The sequence below is a fragment of the Candoia aspera genome, chromosome 18 (assembly GCF_035149785.1).
Source record: "Candoia aspera isolate rCanAsp1 chromosome 18, rCanAsp1.hap2, whole genome shotgun sequence".
NCBI classification, from domain to species: domain Eukaryota; kingdom Metazoa; phylum Chordata; class Lepidosauria; order Squamata; family Boidae; genus Candoia; species Candoia aspera.
Window position 1 is genome coordinate 8,607,316 of NC_086170.1, and position 23,829 is coordinate 8,631,144.

The 23,829-nt window shown below is 48.1% G+C and overlaps 2 protein-coding genes across 2 annotated transcripts in view; both read right to left on the bottom strand.

Annotated features, from left to right (window-relative positions):
• Positions 1-3,911: 3,911 nt before the first annotated feature.
• The window catches only part of LOC134507201 (espin-like), a 50,930-nt gene continuing 31,012 nt past the window's right edge, over positions 3,912-23,829 (bottom strand). Inside the window, exons 10-15 of the mRNA XM_063317697.1 lie at positions 23,627-23,813; positions 19,479-19,624; positions 16,236-16,493; positions 6,519-6,598; positions 6,062-6,073; positions 3,912-4,393 (exon numbers count right to left, since the gene is read on the bottom strand). Coding sequence (XP_063173767.1) covers positions 4,246-4,393; positions 6,062-6,073; positions 6,519-6,598; positions 16,236-16,493; positions 19,479-19,624; positions 23,627-23,813 — 831 coding nt within the window. The 3' untranslated portion in view covers positions 3,912-4,245. The remainder of the gene's footprint in view (positions 4,394-6,061; positions 6,074-6,518; positions 6,599-16,235; positions 16,494-19,478; positions 19,625-23,626; positions 23,814-23,829) is intronic.
• Positions 10,910-13,162, bottom strand: LOC134507083 (espin-like protein). Its single transcript, XM_063317505.1, has one exon. The coding sequence runs from the start codon at positions 12,969-12,971 to the stop codon at positions 11,268-11,270; it is 1,704 nt and encodes a 567-aa protein (XP_063173575.1). The 5' UTR covers positions 12,972-13,162; the 3' UTR covers positions 10,910-11,267.

The window sequence follows — 23,829 nt, forward strand, 5'->3', positions numbered from 1 at the left end:
GTGAGCAGCAGTACGAGATGTTGAAATGTTGGTTTCAGCGGCGGGGTGCCTCGGTGGACGCTGTCTTTGCCACCCTGGAGGCGATGCAGCTGGGGGGCTGTGCCCAGGAACTGAGGGAGCAGCTGCAGGTGGACCACTTGCAGGGCCACCCCTAAGGCCGACGAAGATGGGGCTGCCCTCAAACTTGGAGATGTGCCTGGATTGCTTCGGCGTACCGTTCACCCTGCGAAGCGTTAGACCGTTGCTGGGGAAGTGCTTCAGCCAGGTGCTCAGGACTGTTCTCCAATGGATGGGACCCTATTGCTTGAAGCCTGGGCCACGTTGACCCTCCACTCTGTGCAAAAGCTACCCCTTGGATCTCCTTTCAACACCAACAACGTGAAGGTGCAGGGTGAGCGCACAGCCGACAGATTGCTACTGTCTTATCCCATTTTCTGCTGACTGAGCCAACAGGCTTGCTTTGCCTAATGGTAGGGCCAGCCCTGCTGATGGGCAGCTTGGCCTGATGTAACGCCAGCCAACTCAAGGCATTACTTGAAATTTTGTGACGGTATTTTGGTTTCGAAATGCCAGAATAGGCTAGCGAGGGGCACCAATGAGGGCACAGGCTGTTCAACCATCCCATTTCTCTCCCCAAATGCCATGTACTTATTTATTGGCTCGCTTGCATGCCTCCAAGGAAGGGGGGCCAAGCGCTGCTTTTGAGAACGCGGAAAAGCATAACCGGAAACCGACACAAACTTAAGTAAGAGGGGTGCTTTGGCTTTGAGGATGAGCACGAATGCGGCTCTTGGAGAAGTGGGTTTTGGAGGCCGGGCAGATGGCTCCATTCCACCCCCTCCCCCAGCAAGAGATGTGATCCAGTGTTAACCGTTCAGGGATTTAGGGAGAAACAGCGCCATCTCGGTGTGCAATGGGAACCCAGTGGAGGTCTTCCACCATCTTCACCCCCTGGCTTCCACGGGATCTATTCCCCATTCTGGTTGACTCCTAACCACCCCTGGACTGAAAGGAGCTCGATGCAAAATATTTTCCTGGGGCAGACACAATCATTTACAACCCTCGGAGCAAAACTGGCACAATTTGATGTACATGTATCTAAGTTTGTACAAACCACGGCGTACATCAGTGTTTTTTAAAGGAGGGCACTGCTCAATCTCTTCTAGGAATGCAATTAGATCTGGGAAATGTGGGGAGGATGTAAAAATGCCGCTTGGGACCCCATTCCTTTGAACCAGCTTGGGAACTCTTCCGCCACCACACACCACAGCGGGCAACCCAAATCTTCTGGCTCTACTTTTGCGTACTCTGAGCTGTGGTAGATGATCGCCCTGCCACAACCCCATTGGCTTGCCTTCGAAAAGCCAACAGCAAGCCTACCTCGCAGGGTTGTTATGAAGAGGCTCTGAGACCTGCTAACTGGTGGGTTTGGCCACTGCAACGGATTCTTAGAGCAGATGTAGACATTGCATGTCAATTTTCAATATACTTTTTTTCTGCCCTTCAATGGGAGAAGGCATAGATATTCTGGAAAGCAGTTTCTCTTCCTGTGGAGCACATGGAATATCTCACACACAGGATTCATTTTCAGACTGGCCTCAGTCTACCCATCTGCAGCAGGGGAATAATACGAATCTCCTACGCCTTTGCAAGAGTTGCAGGGAAAATGATGTTTTATAGACACTGAAGTGCTTCTGTAAAGTCTTTGTCTTCTCCACTCCCAAGCTCTTCCACTTCAGCATCTCTAACTTTTTGCAAATTTCCTCCCAGCGTTGGCTGTCTGCAGGATTCCTCATCAGCTGGGACATTTGCAACCATTCCATAGCTCACCTTGCAGCCGATTCATTATTTAAAGAACCTGGGTTTATTTATATAGTGTATGGACATTAATTCTGGAGTTGCACTGAATAATAAAAAACCTTTTAAACACTTGCTGGTCCACCTGATATTCGTTGACCCACACATTCCTCGAAGCAGCCTGGATTCCCAAAATTAAAGGGTCTGCAGTAGGAGTGATGAATTAAGGCAGGCCATTCAGCCGTTGCAAAGCCCCTGCTTTGCATGCAAACAGATCTGGGTTCAAAGGCTGACGTTGCCAGGAAGACATCTTGCCTCGAAATGCCTCTGAGAGCCACACCGTGTAGGAGAAGGAATTGGAGAACACTCAGAAGGGTTTGGGAAGGAAATGCAGAAAATCAGGGAGGAAACAATACCCATCAGCAACCAGAGCTCATGAACCTTAGCATCTCAAGCATGCCATGTACTGGCAGTGAGCCACTGAAGAGCTGTGGGTAAGTGTTCCAAAGAAAAGGGGGTTGGACTAGATGACCTCTGAGGTACCTTCTGACTTCATGCTTCTGAGAGGTTATGAGGAAATGGGGAAAAAAACATTTTGGAGAACGGTTCCATAAACTATCCAAGTCAGAAACTATCTTGGCATTGCTCTGGTGGAGATGCCAGAGGTGGGCAAGACAAAAATGAGGTGGGACACTCAGAAAACGTAGCAGTGAATTGCTTGGCCCTAAGAGGGAAAGAAACCTGTTGATATGGCGGTGGACATTCAAATGTTCTTGAATGTACGTGTCCTCTTTTTAAAGTGGCAATGCTTTCCTTTGGAAACGCCCATGTGTTTGCATGTGTTTGCAAATAAAATGTAGGACTAAAGTATGTGCCGCTCTCTGGCTCTGTTTGGAAAACTGGTGGAAAAGGTGTGCCTAGTTTAATACAGCATTTGAAGATCCCTACGAATGAACCGGTGAGCTCAGCTTTTGGGATCTCTCTTCACAACTGCTGAAGCGACGTAGTTATATACAGGTGGTCCTTGCTTAACGACCATTTGTTTAGTGATGGTTCGGACTTACAACGGTGCTGGAAAAACCAACTTACTGGTTGTTACGCTTACGACCATTGCAGCATCCTGTGGTCATGTGATTGCCATTGTCAACCTTCCCGGCCAGCTTCTGGCAAGCAAAATCCATGGGGAACCGCGTGACTCGCTTAATGACCACGTGGTTCACTTAATGCCCATGGTGATTCGCTTAACAACATTGCAAAAGTCGTAAAATTGGGTCAGATTTGCTTAATGACCTCGTCACTTAGTAACCGAAATTCCAGTCCCAATTGTGGTAATTAAGCAAGGATTACCTGTAGCTCAATCTGGATAGGAAAATTATAAAGCTTTGGAGAGAGAAAGATCTTTGTTCCTGCCCTGAAATGTTTTGGGGACTGATCTTCCATTGCAGGCAACCACTTTGCAAAAATTTTCAAAGATGGCAGGAGTTATTACCCTTGGCTTTAACGCTCTTTGCATTTTCGAGTTAAAATGTTGCCCCGGAAAAGTCAGATTCGGTGGCTTGCAAAGTTTTGCACAGATAATTTGTGGAAATGGGATGTCAACAGAAAGAGTGCAACATTTGTGTTACGCCTGATCTGAGCCCCATTCGTCCTCCAAAGCAAAACACGCCCAACATACTCCATAGCCCTAAGGCCCAAAATGTGAAATTGCTCTGCAAAATGGCACAGGCAGAGAATTAGCGAAGAGATCTTACTTTATTGCACAGGTAAGATATTCAGGTGGTGTTCGGCAACTAAATCAGAGTGTCTTCAAATCGCTAACCTTTTCCCCATTTTGTGTTAGGATGCAGAGAAACGTAACATTCTAAATAGCTGTTTTTTCCCCCTTTCCCGCCATGTCAAACCACCTTCCCAGCTTAACACACCCTGCTTCCAGCTCGTATGCCCCGCAACGAAACGTTCCCGGGCCGCAAAAATCCCTTTTGAAAACGGCGTAGAATAATTTTGAAAAAGACACCAACTCGCTCAGACAAGGGCAAAAAGCTCACCAGGGGTTGGTGAGCGCTCTGAGGCTGGCCGATCCGTGCTCAGCAGTGCCAGCGATTGACTATTTGGGGATTTGCAGATTGTTTTTTTCCTTTTCATAGCTTGCTGCAAGACGGGGATGATCTTTAGAGTGGACAGACGCTGCTTTCCAATCCCACCCGTTGGAGCTGGAAGATATCAGTAGGACAAAGGCTGGCCTTTGAGCAAGGAATGAATGAAATTTAGCAAAACGAGGGATCAAGGGGGGAGATCCTGAAAGGATCTGGAATTGCGTTGGAGATGGTGAACGAGGAAGGTCTGGAGAAAGCAAACTGACAGGAGCCATGACCCTCTGCCTCTCCCACGGCCCCCGGGCTCTGAAATCGAAAAGAAGGACGTCCCCAAAGCGTGGAGCAATGGACAGGGCTAATACTTCACCATGTCTCCTTTTTTGAGGATAATCTGCCGTTGCCACGGTGTGAGCTTGTTCTCATCGTACCCAAGAGTCTTTAGCTTTGCAGCCTGTTCCTTCTCCTTCTCCTCCTCTACCCGTCGCAGCTTTTCTTCCTCTTTGCTGTTGGAAAAGAAACGAGAGGCGGGGTTAGCGACATGCCAAGGATGGGACGCCGCCGTCTCCAGACAAGAAAACGGCGTGCTATTGGTGACTCCCGTTATTAAATTTGGGGCACACTGAAATCCCAGTCAGGGTGCTCCCACTAAAAGGTGGCTTATTTGCAAAGGAGGGGGGGTCAAGGAAGTCCAGAATCCACTAGAGTTGGACGGCCAATAAATTTAAATAAATAAATAAAATACAGGTAGTCAACTTACGACCCCAGTTGGGACTGGGATTTCCATTGTAAGCCGTTGCGGTCATAAGCCGAGCCACCATGTGACCAGACCTGATTTTACGACCATTTTTACAGCAGTCATTAAGCAAATCACTGTGGTGGTTAAGCGAATCCAGCTTCCCCAGTGGGTGTTTTTTTTGCTGGCAAAACATGTTGCAAAACATGATCCTGTGACCGTAGGACGCTGCAACTGGTCGTAAATGCAGGCTGGTTGCCAAGTGCCCAAAATGCAATCATGTGGCCACAGGTGGTGTGTGTGTGTGTGTGTGCGCGCGCAATGTTTTGTGATGCTTGGAAGTAAAGCACCCACTGCGAGGCCATCGTAACTTCGGACCATCGTTAAATGAATGGTCGTAAGTCGAGGACTACCTGTACTGAGTCCATGGCCACATGATTGCGTAAAAAAAAGGGGCAGTGCTTGGATTGTGAGGCTGTGGATACTGCCTTGACTTTTTGGATCCTCCCTATTGGCCAGAAGATAAAATGGCAAAGATTGCTCTCTCTCACCACCACCACTAGCAGCTGTGAGATCTCCTTTTGTACCACTTTAGCTTACCTTGATCTTTTGGACCTGGGCAGGTGGGCATCATCTATCTTTTTTTTTTTAATTGCCCAGAGAACATCCACAGGAGATACATTTCACCCCATTATCACCTGCAAGCCATGGCCACCCCCTGTAATGGCATGTGGGAAAGACCTTGGGAGACGGGACGAAAAGATGCTGCCAAGGGAACAGTCAGATAAGAGAGGGCAGAGCCTGCAGCTGCATAATGGGTGAAGAAAGAGGCTCAGCAGGGACCCTCCCTGGTTTCTCAGGCTGTAAAGGAGACGGGGGGAGATTTGTACCTTCAGACTTGCAAGATGCTGTCAATGAGCCTTACAATAAAGTAGAGTTAGCTCATCTGGCCATGTTTCCTGTCTGGGAAGGCTGACACCCCCAAATAATCAGACTTTGGAAAGATGCCCAAGCATCAGCCAAAAATACATGGGCTGTGTAGATCCTGAGAGACCCAGGGATGGAATGCCTACAGTGCTGATCAGGGGTGTCAAGAGTGACCCCAAACTTCTTGGTTTTGATTTGGCATTGAAAAGCATTGATTTCTCTGCTCTTTAGAAACCCCACGCCACCCCCAACCCCTGGTTTATCTTCCTTCCCTCCTTGCCCATCTCTGATGATCCACCAGGTTCTCCAAAATCCAGTGTGGCTTTTCTGCAACCCCCAAGCACCCCTTTGTGAGGATCCACTTCCTGTAAGTCAGGAATGTGGGCGTGGAATTCCAGCTCTACCCAGCCTGTGGAAAGGCTGTGCCTGATGGGTCCAGAGCCTCAAATGCCTTGTGCAGAGAAAGCCGGCGTGCAAATCAAAACAATGTAGATGCACCATCAAGACTCACCGTTTTTGTACTCTGCAGAAGAAGCAAAAAAAAAAAAGCACAACAGACCGGTTAGCACTGAAATATAGAAATGTATTATGCAGTTTCACACCCCACAGGGACAGACCGATAGGATCGACACGATTTCAAAACACAGGATCCACAGTCATGGACCTCTTGGTCCTCTGTGGGCAATGATGGAGTGGAAGGGCTGGTGAATAATTAGAGAACAATGGGCCCATTTTGCCAATTTGACGGGCTGCAGAAGGGAAAGTTTTGCAGAATATGCGTCAGGGTGTGAACCCCGTCGGACTGCCCGCCTAGCCATCTGGGCTGGATATAATAAACCAAAGCAAATCTCGGAGCCCCGACGAGCGATGTTTATTTTTATTTATTATTTATTATTCAGATTTAGTTTATCCGAAGGAAGGCTAAGGTTTCCGTACAAGAACCAGCCACGAAGGACTGTGGTCCTTACCTTTCTTCTTCCATCTTTTTGCGAAAAATATCCCGCCTCCATGCCGGCATGCCAGCCCAACGTGCCTCTTCTTCTCTTTCCTGTGAGACAAAACAGAGAGAGGACAGGGAATCAATGCCCCCCACCAGACAGGGAGGGGTTGAGAAAAGAGGGGCGGAAGGTGCAGAGTGTAAGGGAGGTGACCTTGACGGAAATACGCAACAACTGTTATGTAAGTAAAGCGGGATGAAGCATTCTTTAAGTCCAGAGCAATGAGATAACATTTGGAGGCGGCTCAGACAGACACCTCCCTAATCCACTGCAGTATAAGGAGGAGGGGAGCTTCAGTACAATCTGTCTTGCAAGATTCTGTTATATTCTGTAGATATTTCCGTCAAACCAGTTTTTATTCTTTCTCTTGGGCATTTGCAGCTCGGTCTTCCAGAACATTTTCAGGATGGCCCATTCTCAGATTACAGGTAGTCCTCGCTTAACAACCTTTTGTTTAGTGATGGTTCGGACTTATGACGGTGCTGAAAAAAGCCAACTTGCAGTCACATGAATGTGATTTGGGTGCTTGGCAGCCGGTTTGCATTCACGACCGTCGTAGCATCCTGCAATCATGTGATTGCCGTTTTTGACCTTCCCAGCCATCTTTTGGCAAGCAAAATCGATGGGGAACTGCGTGATTTGCTTAACGACCACATGATTCACTTAAGGACTGCAGTGGTTTGCTTAATGACTGCTGCAAAAAAGGTGGTAAAATCAGGTTGGATTCGCTTAATGACTGTTAAGTGACCACTTTGCTTAGCAACCCAAATGCTGATCCCAATTATGGTCGTTAAGTGAGGACTATCTGTATGCGGTTTATCTAGCTAACCAGCATCCAGTTTTCACTGACCAGGGCTACAGGCAATGCTATTTTTTCCATAAAGCTTCCTGCATACGTGTATGTGTGTGAACAACATGCATGAAACCTCCGAAGATAATTCATTCTGATTATAATTTCCCTGGATCCTCTTGTCTTCTAATCAGTGATTATTCCTCTGAATTGGTTGCAGAGCGACTTTATGGACCATGAAACCTAGCACTGCCATGTTGGCTCATCAGAAGGGGAGGCTAAATTTCCTTCTGGTGGCCAGTTCCAGACACAGCTAACTTCCCAGGAAGTTTTTCTCAATGGAAATCTTTCCCTTGCATTTATTTTCAAATTGGGGCTGGATTGCCAGATTTGCTGGAGCAAAATTCCTCTGATGTCAGGCCCCATTGGACAGTATCTGTAACATCATTTCACCAACTCTTCCACCGTCCATCTGTGTGTTTTTTTTAACCTTAAAAATAAAATAAAATATCAATCATTCTGAGACTGTGTGTTCAGTTTGGCTGGCAAAAAAGCACATGATTCCCCCCCCATTGCCTTTATTTATTTAATTAACTAGGATCACACCCCCCACCCCCATACATCTAAACAACAGGAAACAGAAAAAAGAAAAAGGAACATTATATGCTTAAAAGAACTTCTCATAAATGTATAGATATGTATAAAGTTTTACATAATATCTTGCACAAAGGAAGGCTGCATTTTGTTACAACTGACCACACACAGTCTACGCTGGGAAGCGACTCATTCCTGGATTGCAAAAATCCCAGGTCTTCAATCCACTGAGTAAATGGGGCGTGAACTTATCTTTCTGATGTTGAAAGATTTCTCGCTTAGGGTGCAGATACGATCTTTCTAAAGGGCCTCTAGCCAATGCAAGAGAGCTTCTAAGTCAAAATATGGTTTGTCTGGGATGTACCAATGGGTGAAGCTGCCCATCATGGCTCAATGTAGCTGTGAAACTGGCCATTTGTAATGGTCCGTGGGAATGACCTTGGGAGACAGGAGGAAGAGCTGCAGAATAGGCAAGCGGGGTGCTGGATTTCCCCTGTGCTTCTTTAACGGCAAGGATGCTGGGGGGGGGGGGGTCCTGGTCCCGCCCTTCCTGTCTCCCCCCCACTAGCACCACCTTTTGCAAGGACGATTAAGGCAGACTAAAGGTAAAGGTAAAGGTTTCCCTTGACATTAAGTCCAGCCATGTCCAACTCTAGGGGACGGTGCTCATCTCCGTTTCAAAGCCGAAGAGCCGGCGTTTGTCCGTAGACACTTCCGTGGTCATGTGGCCGGCATGACTGAACAGAACACTGTTACCTGCCCGCCAAAGTGGTACCTATTAATCCACTCACATTTGCATGTTTTCGAACTGCTAGGTTGGCAGGAGCTGGGACTAGCAACAGGAGCTCACCCCATCACGCGGATTCGAACCGCCGACCTTCCGATCGGCCAGCTCAGCAGTTTAACCCGCAGCGCCACCGCATCCCCCAAGGCAGACTTTGGAGAATTTCCCGTGCCCTGGAAAATGAGATATCCCGCCCCCAATTCCTCTGCCCACATCTAGGGGGTCCAATGGGAAGCGGTGTGACATGGTCCAGTCTTGGAAAGCTGTGATGATGTCACAGGCAGCATGACATCATGCAAACGATGCACATTATGAAAGTCGCAATAGAGCCCAAGACCTCACTTGCCTTCCCGAAAAACATCTGACAGAACAGATGGAGCTGGAAACGGAGCCGATGGGAGGAGGAGGCGGAGCCAAGGTGATGGAGGGGTGATGAGCCATGGGGGGGTGATTGAGCAGGTGATTGATCCAAATCAAGGATCAGCCACTTTCTGATGGCTGGGAAGGTAGTTTTTGTGGAGATATCAAAGGAGGACATGACATGAGTAAGATTGGAATCTCCCCCCTTCCCTGGTCATTTTAGAGCAATGTTTTTCAGCCTTGGCAACTTTAAGATGCATGGACTCCAACTCCCAGAATCCCCCAGCCGAGTCCATGCATCTTACAGTTGCCAAGGTTGACAAACACTGTTTTAAAGCAAGTTGGACTTCCCTTCCGCTTAAAAAAAAAATCTCAAATGTTGGGTGTTCTCAAACTTTGCTGTGCAATGCTCCCCCCCCCCCCATGTTAAATTAAACTGCAATTCCCACTGGATATAAAACTAGCAATTTCACTGGGGTTCAGGTTGCGCAAGAAAAATAAATGTACACTTATTTTTCGTCATTCACTTTTCTTCCCTAAATAGGAACCGTAAAATGTTCAGAAACTGTGCCGCTGAAATTCACTGGTATTGTTTGAGCGTTTTTGGAAGTCACAGATGAAAAATGATTTTGTTATGCAGCGTTGGGCTCCTTAAAAGTTTGATTGGAGGCTAAGATAAAGATATTTTAAACACAGGCAAACATGCAGCATAGGAATTAGAGTACCTTAATGCACTTTAGTCTCCCCGTCTATCTCTGCATTTACAAAAGATGCCCAAATCCTTTACACGCAACAGACTTTATTTCTTCAGACAAGCACCAGAAAAAATGAAACTTTCCACCAAAATGAAGCCAGCTCCCCAGTTTAGACTTGAAGTTCCTTCCCTACCTCTAGTATTAAATGAAGATAAAAAGAAGTAAATCACAATAGGCTAACAATCAGAAAGCTTGCATAACAACACACTCAAAGAAAGGAACCATCGCGTCACTGCCATGATAGGAGATCACGCCAACAAATCACACTCAAGAGGAAAGGGATGTTAATTTGCCTTTTCCTATTTCAATTGCCCCAAATTAGGTTATTTTAGGATCCTACCTCCTTTCCACGGGGGGGGGGGGGGGGGGAGAGCAGTTGATGGACCATAATGGGAAGTGGAAACAGTATTTCTGGAATTAATTACATTTACAGACCAAAAAGGAAAACACATCAACTGGGGGTCCACCCCAGTTGCTGCAGAGTCACTTGGTAGATTCTACCATGATGTCCTAACGACGTTGCGTGCAGCACGACATTGTCGCGCAAACGATAGGGATGGTGCGCTGATGTCATTCGGCGTCACAGTGCATAGGGCTTCGCTTTCCTACCCTGAGGACATTTGTTCATAGCCATACGCAGTCCAAGGACTATAAATTAATCACATGTGCTGAATCTGCACCACACACTAGGCTACAATGGGTCTGGCCTGTTGGGGGCTGAGTGTGTTAGACGAACACAGCCAATATGATGTTATCTGGCATAGATGGTTTTAAAAAAATTAGGGACTGGTTTTTAACTCCCCTTCCCTTTTGTCTCTGCCTTTATTTGCATCAAACTTTTTTATAGCTGCTCTTGATCCCCAAATCATGCACCCCACACATTCTAATTGGCTACCACTAAATAACTCAGCATTCTTGTCCTGTGCAACCTTTTCGTTGCCTCTATTTTTGTCCTCCCACTCAAAGTTGGGTAGCACAGTGGATTAGATTTTGCCACTTCCCCAGAGGTCCCAAATCAGTTCTGCCTGGGTTTGGCTGTTGAGGACACTTGGTATGGTGGGAGCACTTCCCATCAGGATGAAGTCTGAGTTCAGGCAGGGCTAGGACATTGCTGTAACTCTGTATATGTCTTGGAACCATAGCAATGTGGTATAAACCTGAGTTCCTGGTTGGCCTCAGAATTGTGTGCCGTTTCCTCAGCAGATCTTGAGGGAACCCAACTGTGTTCCGTTCTTTGGTCCACCAAGACCAGCCAAAGTCCTAGTTAACAGCAGCTCACCTTCTGACAAATGTTATTTGGAAAAGTAACCAATGTCACCTTCTGTAATGGTGGAGGGCCAGTCCTAGATTGGACAAATCCATATTTGAGGGTAAGAAGCCATCTTCTGTGAAGACCATGGACCAAATCTTCTCTAACCATCCAGGAAGCTGTACCCTCAGATGTCGAACATCTCAGCCTCCTTCTCCTTCCAGAACGAGAAGCTACGGTCTATATAGCGGCAAATATCTTCGTTGCTGAACTCCCCAAGCTCTGAAATGAGCTGGATGGAGTTCTTCCTAGTTTTGGGGGCTGGGACAACAGCCAGCTCATCTGCAACTGCCTTGGGCTCTTGGGTGCTGCTAACCAAGGACTGAGAAGGTTCCTGGTGGGAGAGAGCAGGGGGAGGGTGCTGGTTCTCTGCTGGTACATCCACGCTGGGGGTAGTCCCGTGGTCCAGCAGCAGGCTCTCCCTGAAGAACCTCTGCTTGAGGTCCTCAAAGCCATCCAGCCAATCCCGCTTCCCGACCTCCACTGCTTCCATCACCACCTTGTGAAATTGGCGGATGATCTCCCAGCTGTGACTGCCCAGACGGTCAAACATCTCATAGCAGAGCAGGTGGCGAAACTTGCGTTCCTCCCGGCTCATGTCCATCTCCAGAAGCTGGAAGTAACCTAGCATGAAGAGGTCCAAGGTGAGGCTGTCGTACTCCGCCGGCGAGCCATTGACGTGGGGCAAGAAATGCTCAGGCCAGTAGAATATGTCAGTGCGGCTCAGGCGGCGGATTTGCCTCGTGGGAACTTGGCTGATGATGCTTCTCCAGTGGGTGAGCAACTTGCCTACCACTTGCCGCTGCTTCATGAAGTACAAGAGCTGGTGGTCCTCGCTGGGTTTCGGCCCTGTGGCTATCAACGCAGACCGGTTGTACGCTTTGTGGCCTTCCTCCAGATTGGGACTCAGAATCTCCGCCCTCCTCTGTGGCTGAACCTGCCGGCCCGATTCAGTGAAAGTCCACCTCTTCCAGTGCTCCAGGAAGAGATAGACAATCCGTTCCTTCCGCGTGTCGATGTAGTCTTGGACGCAACTCAGTTCCGTCTGCACCGGGAGGCTCCTGGTCATGTGGTCAGGGCTGAACATGGCTTCCGCGAAGGAGTCCCCCCTGGAGAATGGGCTGGGCCCCTCCTCGTAGAGAAGAGGGGCATGGGAGAGCTGAATGGGGGCTTCCAGTCCACCAACGGAGATCTCCTGCTCTCCTAGTACGCTGAACGGCTCGAGGCCCATGATGTAGTCTTCTTCCAAAATGGGCTCTCGACCGAGAGTGAACTGAGCCGTTCCCACCGGCAGGGAGCGCTTCCTTTTGTACACCCGGCGGGATGCTGCGCTGATCAGCTGTTCCTGCACGTGGACCTCATAGTTGGCCTTCAGATTCTTCACTGACACCCCCCACTGCATGATCTCCTTCTCCACCTCCTCCCTGCTGCAGCTGAAGGACTGAGAACGGGCCACGGGGCTCAGGCCATCTTTAATAGTGGGTGCTGCCAACGGGACTCCCTGTGCATCCTCGGCCTTCTGCACCAACGTTTCGGAGGTCACCATCTCGGCCAGACTGGTGGCTTTGCCCCCCAGCATGGCCAGAAGGATAGACATGCTTTTCAAGAGAATGGAGATCTTGTTGCACCAAGCAGGGAGATCTTCCGCCCGGCCGTGCATGCGCTTGGGGTTGACGGTGAAGTGTTCCTTCGCCAAGGCGGCAGAGACGGGCAGCAGCTGCTGCAGCTCCTGCTCGAGCTGTTCCAGTTCGGTCTCCACTTTCTGGACCTTGCGCACGACTTGGAGGTTCTGGATCTGCTTCTCGATGTGGAGGATGTCGTCCTCGGTCATCAGTTCCCCAAACGGTCCCAAAATGGCATTGTGAGCATGGGAGTAATGCCAGCCTTCCTGGGGGTAGCAGTTCCCAGATCGTAGCTACACAAGACAAAAAAGAACCCCAGAGGGCAAAGGGCTCCCTCAGGACTGGCCACTACATCATCCATGTTCTGTACACCCTTCGCCTTACATGTCACTTTGCGGTGTAATGGGAACGGAGCCGTGCGGTGGGACATCCCTGCCAAGATGAGGCGGGTGGCGAGCTGGAGGCCATATTGGAAAAGAAAGATTGACACTTCTCTGCTTATGTGATGGGCATGCAAGAAAGTTGTGCTTGGCATTAACGGCCCAGCGGCAGGCGCTGCGGGAAGAGTTCGCACATTACACCATAAAGCGATCATGTAAGGCATTTAATTCCTGCAGTATCTGGCAGCCAGGGAGAGCGAGGTGTTGAAGAAAGCATTCTTCCTTTGGCTTTTGTTTTTTTATTGATTTAGACCAGGGTTTCTCAACCAGGGCTGCGTGGAACTCGGGTTCCGTGAGAGGCCACTAGGGGTTCCCTGGGAGATCCCGATTCATTTAAGAAATTCGGGCAGCTTCACATTAAAGAGGCAAGTTTCATTCTTCATTTTCAGTTTAAGAACACCGTTCGTGCATCTGTCCAGGCCTGCCCATGAAACAAATATAACAATTTTGTAACCTCTGGCCTATATTTGAGCCTGAGTGTGCAGGGGTTCCCCGAGGCCTGGAAAATATGTCAAGGGTTCCTCCAGGCTCAAAAGGTTGAGATCCAATTGGTAATCCAGTAGGAAAGATTTTGGGGTCGCCGAACATCTGCCAGCACATTTTCACTGCAACGACCCTTGTGCAGAAACCCGGCCCTCGCTTGGCCCATAGTGCAGGTTAAATGCACTTCAGAGCTGGTCACACCAAGTCAACGCACACAGCCACGCTGAGGGCACGCCGGAGCCACACCATGCAGCACAAGCAAGCCAGAGATGAGTTAGAAGGAAGGACCCCACTTTCTCTAAATACCACCTTGAGGGTCTGCAAAAGACCATCCCCATTTATGGTCCCATGGGCCTTACCCACACTGCGCATGCCGTCATGCAAACACACACACATGGTGGTGTTATAGCAGAAGGCTCCGAATCCCAGCACGTCAGATGTTACCTCTTAGCAAGTCCTTCAAGAGGATTTTCGGATGGATCTTGCAGAGGAAGCAAGATGTTTGGCATGCTTTCTAAAAGACGGAAAGATTTGCCCAAACACCTCTTCCTTCGTCCATCAACAGCAATGACTAATTTTTGCTGTAAACTTTGGGCAGCATGGCACCTTTTGATCTCTTCTCTATGGAGGTTCTCAAGGGGAGATAGGAAAACCCCCCGCATGAGCTGAGATTGTGCCTTGGGGAGAAGGACGTACTGAATCCATAGTCCATGTCCTGCCAAGGACCCAGGCCATTCTGATTTAGGCTCTGGAGTTGTTATCGCACCAGTATGGTTTGGTTCCTATGAACATGGCCACATTCTGCTATACTCTTTGTAAAACCAGACACAGATTAACTATCAAGGCACTCTCAATGGTACTGTTTCACTGTTCCATCTGCTGTTCCTTTGTTGAATTCTGGTCAGTGGGTATATAAAGTTCTACTACTGCTGACCAAGACCACTTCATTAGCTGGGATTGATCCTACTTAATTTAATTTAGGATCAGTTACTTTTTATTGCATAAAGGTCCCAAATTAAATTTCCAGCATTTAATGAGTAATCTTAGGTTCCAAGGCTTGGCAGACCATCTTTCGGCTGGACGGCCTTGGAGGGATGTTGGTGAAGTTCACCAACATTAGGCCAGGGGTGTACTGTATATGGGTGTGAGAGAGAAAGAAGCAAAATGGTGGCTGCCATGTGCATAAAAGGGGTTTGGTTACGCAGTCCTGGCTGCCATCTTGATCTTTTTGACCCCCTTCCTCCCCATGCATGCCCCTGCACTATAGGTAGTCCCTGGCTTTTGACCACAACAGGGACTGGAAAATTCATCATTAAGTGGTGTGGTTGTTAAGCGAGACATCATGTGACCACACCCAATTTTATTACATTTTTTGCAGTGGTTGTTAAATGAATCATACAGTTCCCCATTGATTTAGCTTGTCAGAAGCCAGCTGGGAAGGTCGCAAATGGCGATCACGTGACCCCACGACACTGCAACCATTGTAAATTCATGCCAGTTGCCAAGCGCCTGAATTTTGATCACGTGACTGTGGGGACACTGCAATGGTCATAAGTGTGAGGACCAGTTGTAAGACACTTTTTTCGGCAGCGGTGCAACTTTGGTCGCTAAACAAATGGTTGGAAGTCGAGGACTACCTGTATGCTAATCCATGGTTTGCTTTAAGGATCAATGGTTGAACAAGCTGGGTGTGCTATAATGATGGCTTGCTGGTGATGTGGCTTAGTGTGATGTGAAAAGGGCGACTAAACCATAGCTTATTTTATGCTGCCAATCCCAACATGAAACTATGCTTTGTGGCTGGCTTACTGATAGCCAACATAGTTTATGATCAAGGGGGAGGAGGGACATTTGGCTTAGTTGGTGTTTGGTGCCTCCTTCTGGGTATAACTATGTTGGGAGGGGCCATGTTCCTCCTGAGAAGACAGGATTGCAGGAAGAGGTGAAAACTATCTTCAGGTATCTAAAGGGCTGCTGTGGAGAAGATGAAGCAGAAGTCTTGCCCTTCCAGAAGACAGGAGAGGACACGATGGATTTAAATGCCCAGAAGTGAGTTCTGGTTGGACATGGGGAAGCATTGCCTAATGGGAAGAATTCCACAGTGGAACAGGAGGTGTGAAGCATCCTTTGGTGGAGGTGTTCAAACAGAACCTGGAGGGTGTGGTGGGGCATCCCTGTCCTGGGCAGGGGGTTGGAATAGATGATCTCCAAGCTCCATCCCACCCTTCCATCCAGGGATCCTATGATTCCAGTCCTCCCCCAAAGCAAAGAGGAGCAGGCTAAATCAGAGCTAGGTATGGACAGAACCAGGCAGAGCAGGAGACCATTCTACGCTAGAGGAGCCAATGGTCTGGCCGTCCAAGCCAACTGGGGTCCTGATCTTGAGCCCCATGTGGACAACCTGCTTGACTTTTAAGATGGGATCAAGGTTCAGGCCTTCCTCGGGCTCCAGAGTGAGGGTCCCTCATTCCACACAGGTTGAATCAGACGGGGGTGTCACTGCACACCGTCACGCCATGCTGCCCGACCTTCCCGCGCGCGGTCCTCTACCTTGCGTCTCTGCTCTTCCTCCTCCTGGATCTTCATCTGAAGTTTGCGGAACATCACCTGGCGTTTCCACTCAGGGATGGGCCTTCCCTGCTCATCGTATGTGGGGATCAGGCCCTCCAGGTCCGGGTGGCCCGTTGGGGTCCCAAAGGGTGGCGAGGAACCGTTGATCTCTGGCTTGGGTGAGCCAGAAGCTCTGGGTCCCGAGGCTTCCTCAGGAGTAGATGGGGGCGTTGGCGTCCCAGATGTGGGGAACTCAACCTATCGAAGAAAGAAGTTGAGAAATATATAGAATAGTGGTAGGGAGGAAATAATTAAATGTTTTTGGGGGGAGGGAAGTTGATTTAGAGGTTTATATATTTCTTTTTCTTAAATATAAGGGGAAGGAGCAATTATATTTAGTGATTTTTACAATGTGCTACTGGTATTATTTATAGAAATAATGTGATCTTGGTTTGATATAGAGTAAAGGATTAATTATGGAAATTGTTGCATGTTCTTGTTGTTGAAAGTTGGAAGTCACTTCTTTATGTAATCTCCAAAATTCTTTTTCTTGTGTTTCACACTTTTTTAGTTTTTTTTTCTTTTTGTAGTCTTTTTGTAGTTTTAAATCTTTTTTTCTAAACTTAATACAATTCTTATTAAAGAAAGAAAGAAAGAAGCTGGGGGGGGGGTCGCCTGGGACCATTTCTATCTTCCGCCCTTCCTGGTCCTTGCTGATGCTAAGCAGGCCTCCCCTCGGTCAGGGTTCTGATCGGGGCCGGGGGAAAATGCAACTCTGCCCTTTGGGCTCTGTGATGGGGGAATGCCGGGGAACGTGCAAGTCACGCAGCTTGCATTTCTGATGTTAGTGTGACTGTGTGTGGATATGCCTGATATTCACTAGAAAAAGTGAGCGCACGGGGCAGGTTTGTGTCACTAAATCTCACACCGAGGATCAATGTTTCTGAGCCTTTTCTGGGAGCATTACTGCAAGCGGCCTCACAAAATGGCTGCCACGGTGGGCATCACCCTGGACAGAATCTCCATCTGCAGATAGGTGTGCATTTGTGTTTCTGTGGGTTATATCCCCATGGCTGGTCTGTGCCACTTCAGGATTTTTCCTGAACAGGTGGGCACATTTTCAAACCATGCCAAGGACCTTTCCCCCCCCCTAAGAATGCCTCCATGGACTTTGTGGGCATTTTTAGAAAGAAAACAAGGGGTGATGGCTTGCTTTGCCACGTGTCCATATTCTCCATTTTGAATTCAAAACTCTAAGAAAAGAAATAAAATCTGTTTTAAGAACCAGACTGATGCCAAGGTTGCTCAGCAGACATTGGTGGGCATATGAATACCCAGGGTGGACAATTAAATCTTTCGACGTGGCTGAACTTTTATTTTTTTTCAAAAATCAAACAATCCAGTTGCTCCTTTGGCCAAAATATTTGCCACCCATCTCTTTTTGGGGTTCAAAATTTTGAACTCCCCAGAAGAACTGGGACTGTAGCTAAAATGAAGAAGCTACTACCATAAATGGTAGTATTTATCAAACCGGATAAAATGCCACCACTGTCAAACAAAGGGTTGAACTGTAACTCCCGTGGCAGTCCTGGCTGGGGATGATGGGAATTAAAGTCCTTGCACCTGGCGACCACCAGTAGCCCAGGAACAGAAACAGTTTTTTAAGTTAATCTTGGCCAGAGTGCCAAAAATGCTGCTTGAAAAATATGAATAAGTATCTTCTGTGAAAAACAGGTTGACGAAAATATTTCAGTGGGAATTTTTTTTTAAAGAGAAATATTACAATGAAAAATACAAGACTAATGAGGGGGGGGGGATGTAGAATTGATCTGACTGGGAAATTTTTATATGAGAATTTCCTTCTACATCCCTGAAGCCCCCAAATCTTAAGAAACTGGGTAAGAACAGGGTGAGCATCTGGGTGCACAATTTTCCCTCATTTCTGCAGAGTAAGGAAAAATCCTTCCGCCGTTTTGCGAGGGCAGCATTCCCTTCAATTATAGCAAGTGGCCCCCAATCTTCCCTTGGGATTTAATAGAAATGGAGAGAGGGGAAGGAAAATTAGGGGAAAATAATTACACATCAGGATACAGTAGGCATACAACCTCGCAGGCGCTCTGGCTAAAGTCACATGACAGTGAGATGGACAGCTGTGTCAATTCAATAAATAAAACAGAAATCAAATAAAATAAAGAACTTGCAACTGCATACAGTCAAGAACAAACCGCGCCCCACCCCAGGAGAATTCCCCTCTCCTATCATCTTCTCTTCCGAAAAATATTTAAAAAGTCGATTGTCTTTCACCCAACAAAGCCAAACATTTCGGGAAAAAACCAAAAACTCTTCCTAATTCGATGGGGGAAAACCTTCATATGTTTCCCCCGAAAATGGGCTTCTTTGCAATTTTTTTCTCCACTCCTTTAGGAAAAAAAACCCCTGTATTTTGACCAGGTGTGTCAACATCTGGTGCATAATACAGGCAAGGAACAGATTACTTGGAATGTGAGGCTTCCAGGACTTTAAGAAAAACTTGTTGGATCCAGCAACTCACAACTCCCTTGCTGAGCATCCCCCTTCCCTACTTAACCATTAATGTAATGATGCTTCTGTGCATTTGAGAAAAGCAACAAATTAATTCTCTCTTTGTAAATGCAAAGAACTACTGGTAGTCCTCACTTAACAACCACAACTGAGACCGGAATTTTGGTTGCTAAGTGAAGTGGTCATTAAATTAATCTGACCCAATTTTACAACCTTTTTTGCAGCAGCTGTTAAGCAAATCACATGGTCGTTAAGTGAATCACGCAGTTCCCCATTGATTTTGCTTGCCAGAAGCTGGCCAGGAAGGTCAAAATTGGCGATCATGTGACCACAGGATGCTGCAATGGTCATAAATGTGAACCGGTTGCCGAGCGTCCAAACTGTGATTATGTGACTGTGGGGACGCTGCGATGGTCATAAATGTGAAGACCAATCATAAGTTGTTTTTTCAGCTCCGTTATAAGTCCAAACCATCACTAAATGAATGGTTGTTAAGCGAGGACTACCACAGAAGAAAGGTAAAAGGTAAAAAAGTGTTTCTCAACCCTGGCAACTTGAAGATGTGTGGGCTTCAACTCCCAGAATTCTCCACCCAGCCTTCAATTCTGGGAGTTGAAGTCCACGCATCTTCAAGTTGCCAAGGCTGAGAAACACTGAAATACAGACTAGCTGGGCAGGGGCCCCGTTGCCATGCACACTTACGCTGCTGCCCGCTGGGCCACAGCCTGAGAAGACAGTGGTGAAACCCTTGCTCTGCGGGGTTGGCTTTAAACTCTTCCCAGCTTTGATTTCGGCTAGCAGCTCCGAGTTGTCGCCCGCCGGGGACATCATGTTGAAAGACTTGGTGCCTGTGGATGAAAAGAAGGACAGGAGAAGAGAAGGGGCAGTGGGTGGCATCAGAGCAGGGGACACTGCAGATTTTAGAAGGGTGAAAGAGTATGGGCGCATGGCGGGAACAGAATGCAAGCTGCAGAAAATTAGTGGTGCAATTAAAAAAAACTTTAAAAAAAACAGACAAGGGAGTAGCTTCCTTCCTGGCCTGCAACACACTCAGTTGCATTTAAATATTTTTAAATGTCAAAGTTTGGATGGAAAATTCCACTCCTACCCTCTCGGAAAGGCCGCTCAGCTGCCCAATGTCACCTAACCCTCTTTCTTGCCTACATTTCCCTCTTACAATTCCCACTCGTCAAACCGCTTTTCAGCAGCTGGCCTAGACAAGGGCCCAGCGGATAATCTTTCCTAAAACAATAATGCTGAATTTAAAAGCAAAGCTGGGGAGAGAAGATTGCCTAGGGCCAGCCCAGCCGCTAAGAAATGCAAATTTTAAGCCTTTTATCTGCATCAATGCAAATTTCAAACCTTTATCCGCATTGGGCTAATTCCGGTACGTGCAGGGAGTTTTAAAAGCAACAATAAATGAAACAGACGCCAGAGGTGAGGTCCCAAAGATGAACTTTAATTTATAAATATAAAAAATATATAAAAATAAATAAAATAAATTCTGCAAAGGCCCTTTGGCTACAAGTTTCGAGGCCAGCAGTTTGCCCTAGACTTGTAGGGGCTGCAGAAAAGGCTGAAAAGAGTGGCTGGGGGCAAAATTTGGTCCCCAAACAGAATCCTGCAGCCTGCCTCTGGCGCTGAGCAGGGGGTCGGACTAGATGACCTCGCGGGTCCCTTCCAGTTCGAGGATTCTGCGACCTTTGGGCCTGCCAATGCAGTGCAATGAAACCCATCCTCCTGGGCTAGGGAGGTGAGATCTCTGGGGACTAGCAAGCCATCCCAGTGTCAAAGCCTCCCAGCTTGGGGAAATTCGAAAGAGCGTGAATTAAGAGTGTTGGCTTTAATCACCCACTTTGGGAAAACGAGATGCCATTAAGGGCCCTTTGGAGATGCCAACCCCTCCTGGATTTCAGGGCTAATTGGCACAAGGCACTAGATGCCAGCCAAGCTGGGCTCTGTAACAAGCGCCTGTGATAAAAATGTGCTGGAAAGTCACGTGTCTGCCTTAGGCTGAGCATCACCGCATGAAGGAAAACAATGTGCGTCTCTCCTGAGTGGGGAAGGCAGGGGTTGGGGCGAGAAGCAGAAAGGGGGCAAAGGGGGTGAGGAGCTTCTGTGGGTCTCCCTGAATTGGATTCTCCTGCCTAATCAGAGCGCTTTCTTGAGGATTTCGTCTGCAAGCTTGAATTTTTATGCGCGGCCCTGAAGATCTGTCAGTTGCGTGCAAGCATGAGGCTACCACAGGATTTTTCTGTCAAGGGAGCCCACCTGCCAAGCACATACAGGTAGTCCTCGCTTAACAACCACAGTTGGGACTGGAGTTTTGGTTGCTAAGCAAAATGGTCATTAAGTGAACCTGACCCAATTTTATGACCTTTTTTGCAGTGGTCGTTAAGTGAACCACACAGTTCCCCATTGATTTGGCTTGCCTGAAGCCGGCCGGGAAGGTCAAAAATAGGGATCATGTGACCACGGGATGCTGCGACAGTCTTAAATGTGAACTGGTTCCCAAGTGCCCAAATTGTGATCACCTGGCCGTGGGGGACACTGCGATGGTCCTAAGTGTGAGGACCAGTCGTAAGTCGGTTTTTTCAGCATCGTTGTAAGTCTGAACCGTCAAGCTGAAACTCAGCTGAGAGGTGAAAGCCGAAGAGATGCGGAAATGAAGAGAAGTTGCTCTGCACAAAAGGTGTATTTTAGGATAGGCCTGGATGCTTTTTTCCCCTTTTTTTTTTTGCAGCTGTCCCTGACCTGGTAGTCTCTAGATTTGACTGGGGAATTCTGGGAGTTGAAGTCCACACATCTTCAAGTCGCCAAGGTTGAGAATCACTGATCTAGATGGGTTGGAACAATATTTCCAAGAATTCCATGCTGGTTGGGAAGGTTGGGAGTTGTAGTCCCAACGTATCTGGAGTCAGGTGGCAAATAAATGAGGGAGGGAGGAAATCAATCAATCAATCAATCAATCAATCAATCAATCGCTGGGGAGTTCCAGGTAGAGCCATTTCATCTAGGCCCATATTCCTGCCATCCATCCTTACATCACGTCCGAAAATAAAAAAAGCGTCACGTGGTTAAAACTCCATCTGGCATTTTTGCAACGCAGGAACACCTTTCTCCAAGTGAGGTTTTGACCAGGGAGCTCAAATACATTGTTATTTTGCCAGTTTGGCCAGGAGGCTGTTTTTTTTAGAAAAGGCAACATGTGACTTCTTTTGTCGCCATGCCAGGAAACATTCGTTGTCTCTGATTTTTGCATATCCAGATCGCCGAGAAAAGAAGAACGATGACTAAGTGGGTATGAAAAGACCGCAGATTCTCTTTCTGAGTCTCCTCCTTTTTTTTCTTACCAGAAGCCACCCACCAAAAAAATTAATGATTGGAAAGCAAAAACCTATTAGTCAGTGCAACTTCCTGATCACGCAGCCACTCGCTGGAAGACTGACACTTGCGCAGCTGACACTGCGGAAGAGCTGAACATGGAGACGAAGCGAAATTAAATTGCCCACTGAACCTCCAGAACACGAAATCGAGCCTCCTTCTTAGAGGCAGTCTACCTTACCCAGCAGCAGACCCTGGGCTGGGAAGCATTTGACCTGATCGAGCCACACATCCTTGGGCTGATTCTTAAAAATCACCCACAGATGTAGGAAGGACCGATGCCGGAATGGAGTTTGCATGGAAAAATGGAGGCAACTGATACCTTCTCAGGAAAAAAAAAAAATCTGCAGGAGTACAATCCCTCACACACACACACACCCCCCACTAAATAATGTATACTTGGCAGGGGGGTAGCGACAAGGAATCACCGACACCGAAGGGTGTGGATTGAGCCCCATCAATATTGCATCAATATTGAAATATATCAATATTTCAGGACCTTTGCAAAGCCAGGAGGCAAATGCTGACAGACTGGAAAGCAGGACGTGGAAGATGGGAAGGGACACAAAGATTGCCAAACTTCCCAACAAACTGAAGCTGCAAACGAGTGGGGGGTCTTCAGCTCCCTGACAACACAGTTGGAAGGCTTTAAGGCAGCATTTCTCAACCTCGGCCACTTTAAGAGGTGTGGACTTCACCTCCCAGAACTCCCCAGCCAGCATGGCTGGCTGGGGAATTCTGGGAGGTGAAGTCCACACCTCTTAAAGTGGCCGAGGTTGAGAAACACTGCTTTTAGTATTTCTAAGCAACGCTTCTTGCTTGGAAACGCCTCCAAAGTTTTAGATTTGTTTTCAAGGGCCGAGATTGGCTGGCCAGCTGCCCCTTTAAGCCTCTTTGGAACTGGGCCAAAGCTGCCCACACCTGCCCCTAGAACAGAGATTGGTGGTGGGGCGACTGCGGATGCCAACTCAGCCTCTGTGCCCCTCCAAAAGATTTCCACGGGCCCCAAAAGGCCGGATGTCTCCGACTGATGGGGAATTCTGAGCCCCGCTCGGTGGCTCACGAAAGCCTTTGAATCAAAGGTGTTTGTCGGAAAAGGGGCACATCCATCCATCAGTCGCACTCTTGTTTCTCCTGGACTGGATGGGCTTTGTCAGAACTGGGTAATTCTGAAAACAAAACTGCCAGATGCCCTTTTCATCCAGTCTCACATCTTCGGCAAAGGCGACTTAAAATGTGTTTTTGGCCTCTCCCTGGAGTGAGACCCTTTTGCGCCCCAGAGATGCCAAGTGCACTCATACCAGGGAAGTCTTCCCACTGTGGCATCACATCCCTCCCCCCACTTGGCATCGCACCCCCAGAATCGCTTCGAGGATAGCCCGAGGGCAGTGCCAAGTTCGGCTTCCGGAATTCCTCTTTGCCCAGTTTAGGAGCAGAAGGCAAGTCCCTGTGGGAAAGCAACTTACTTCCACTGGAAGAAGACGATCTTTGCTGGCTGGCTGAGGGCGGGGTGTTCCCGGCAGGCAGGGGAGGGGCGGGAGGGGGGGAGCAGCTGCCCTCGGGGAGGGGGGGAGGCGGGGGAGGCACCTCTCCGCTTGGCGTCTTCTCGGCACCGCTTCCGTTTTGCACTTTCTCGCTGGAGAGAGGGGAAGCCTGGCAAGGGGGGGGG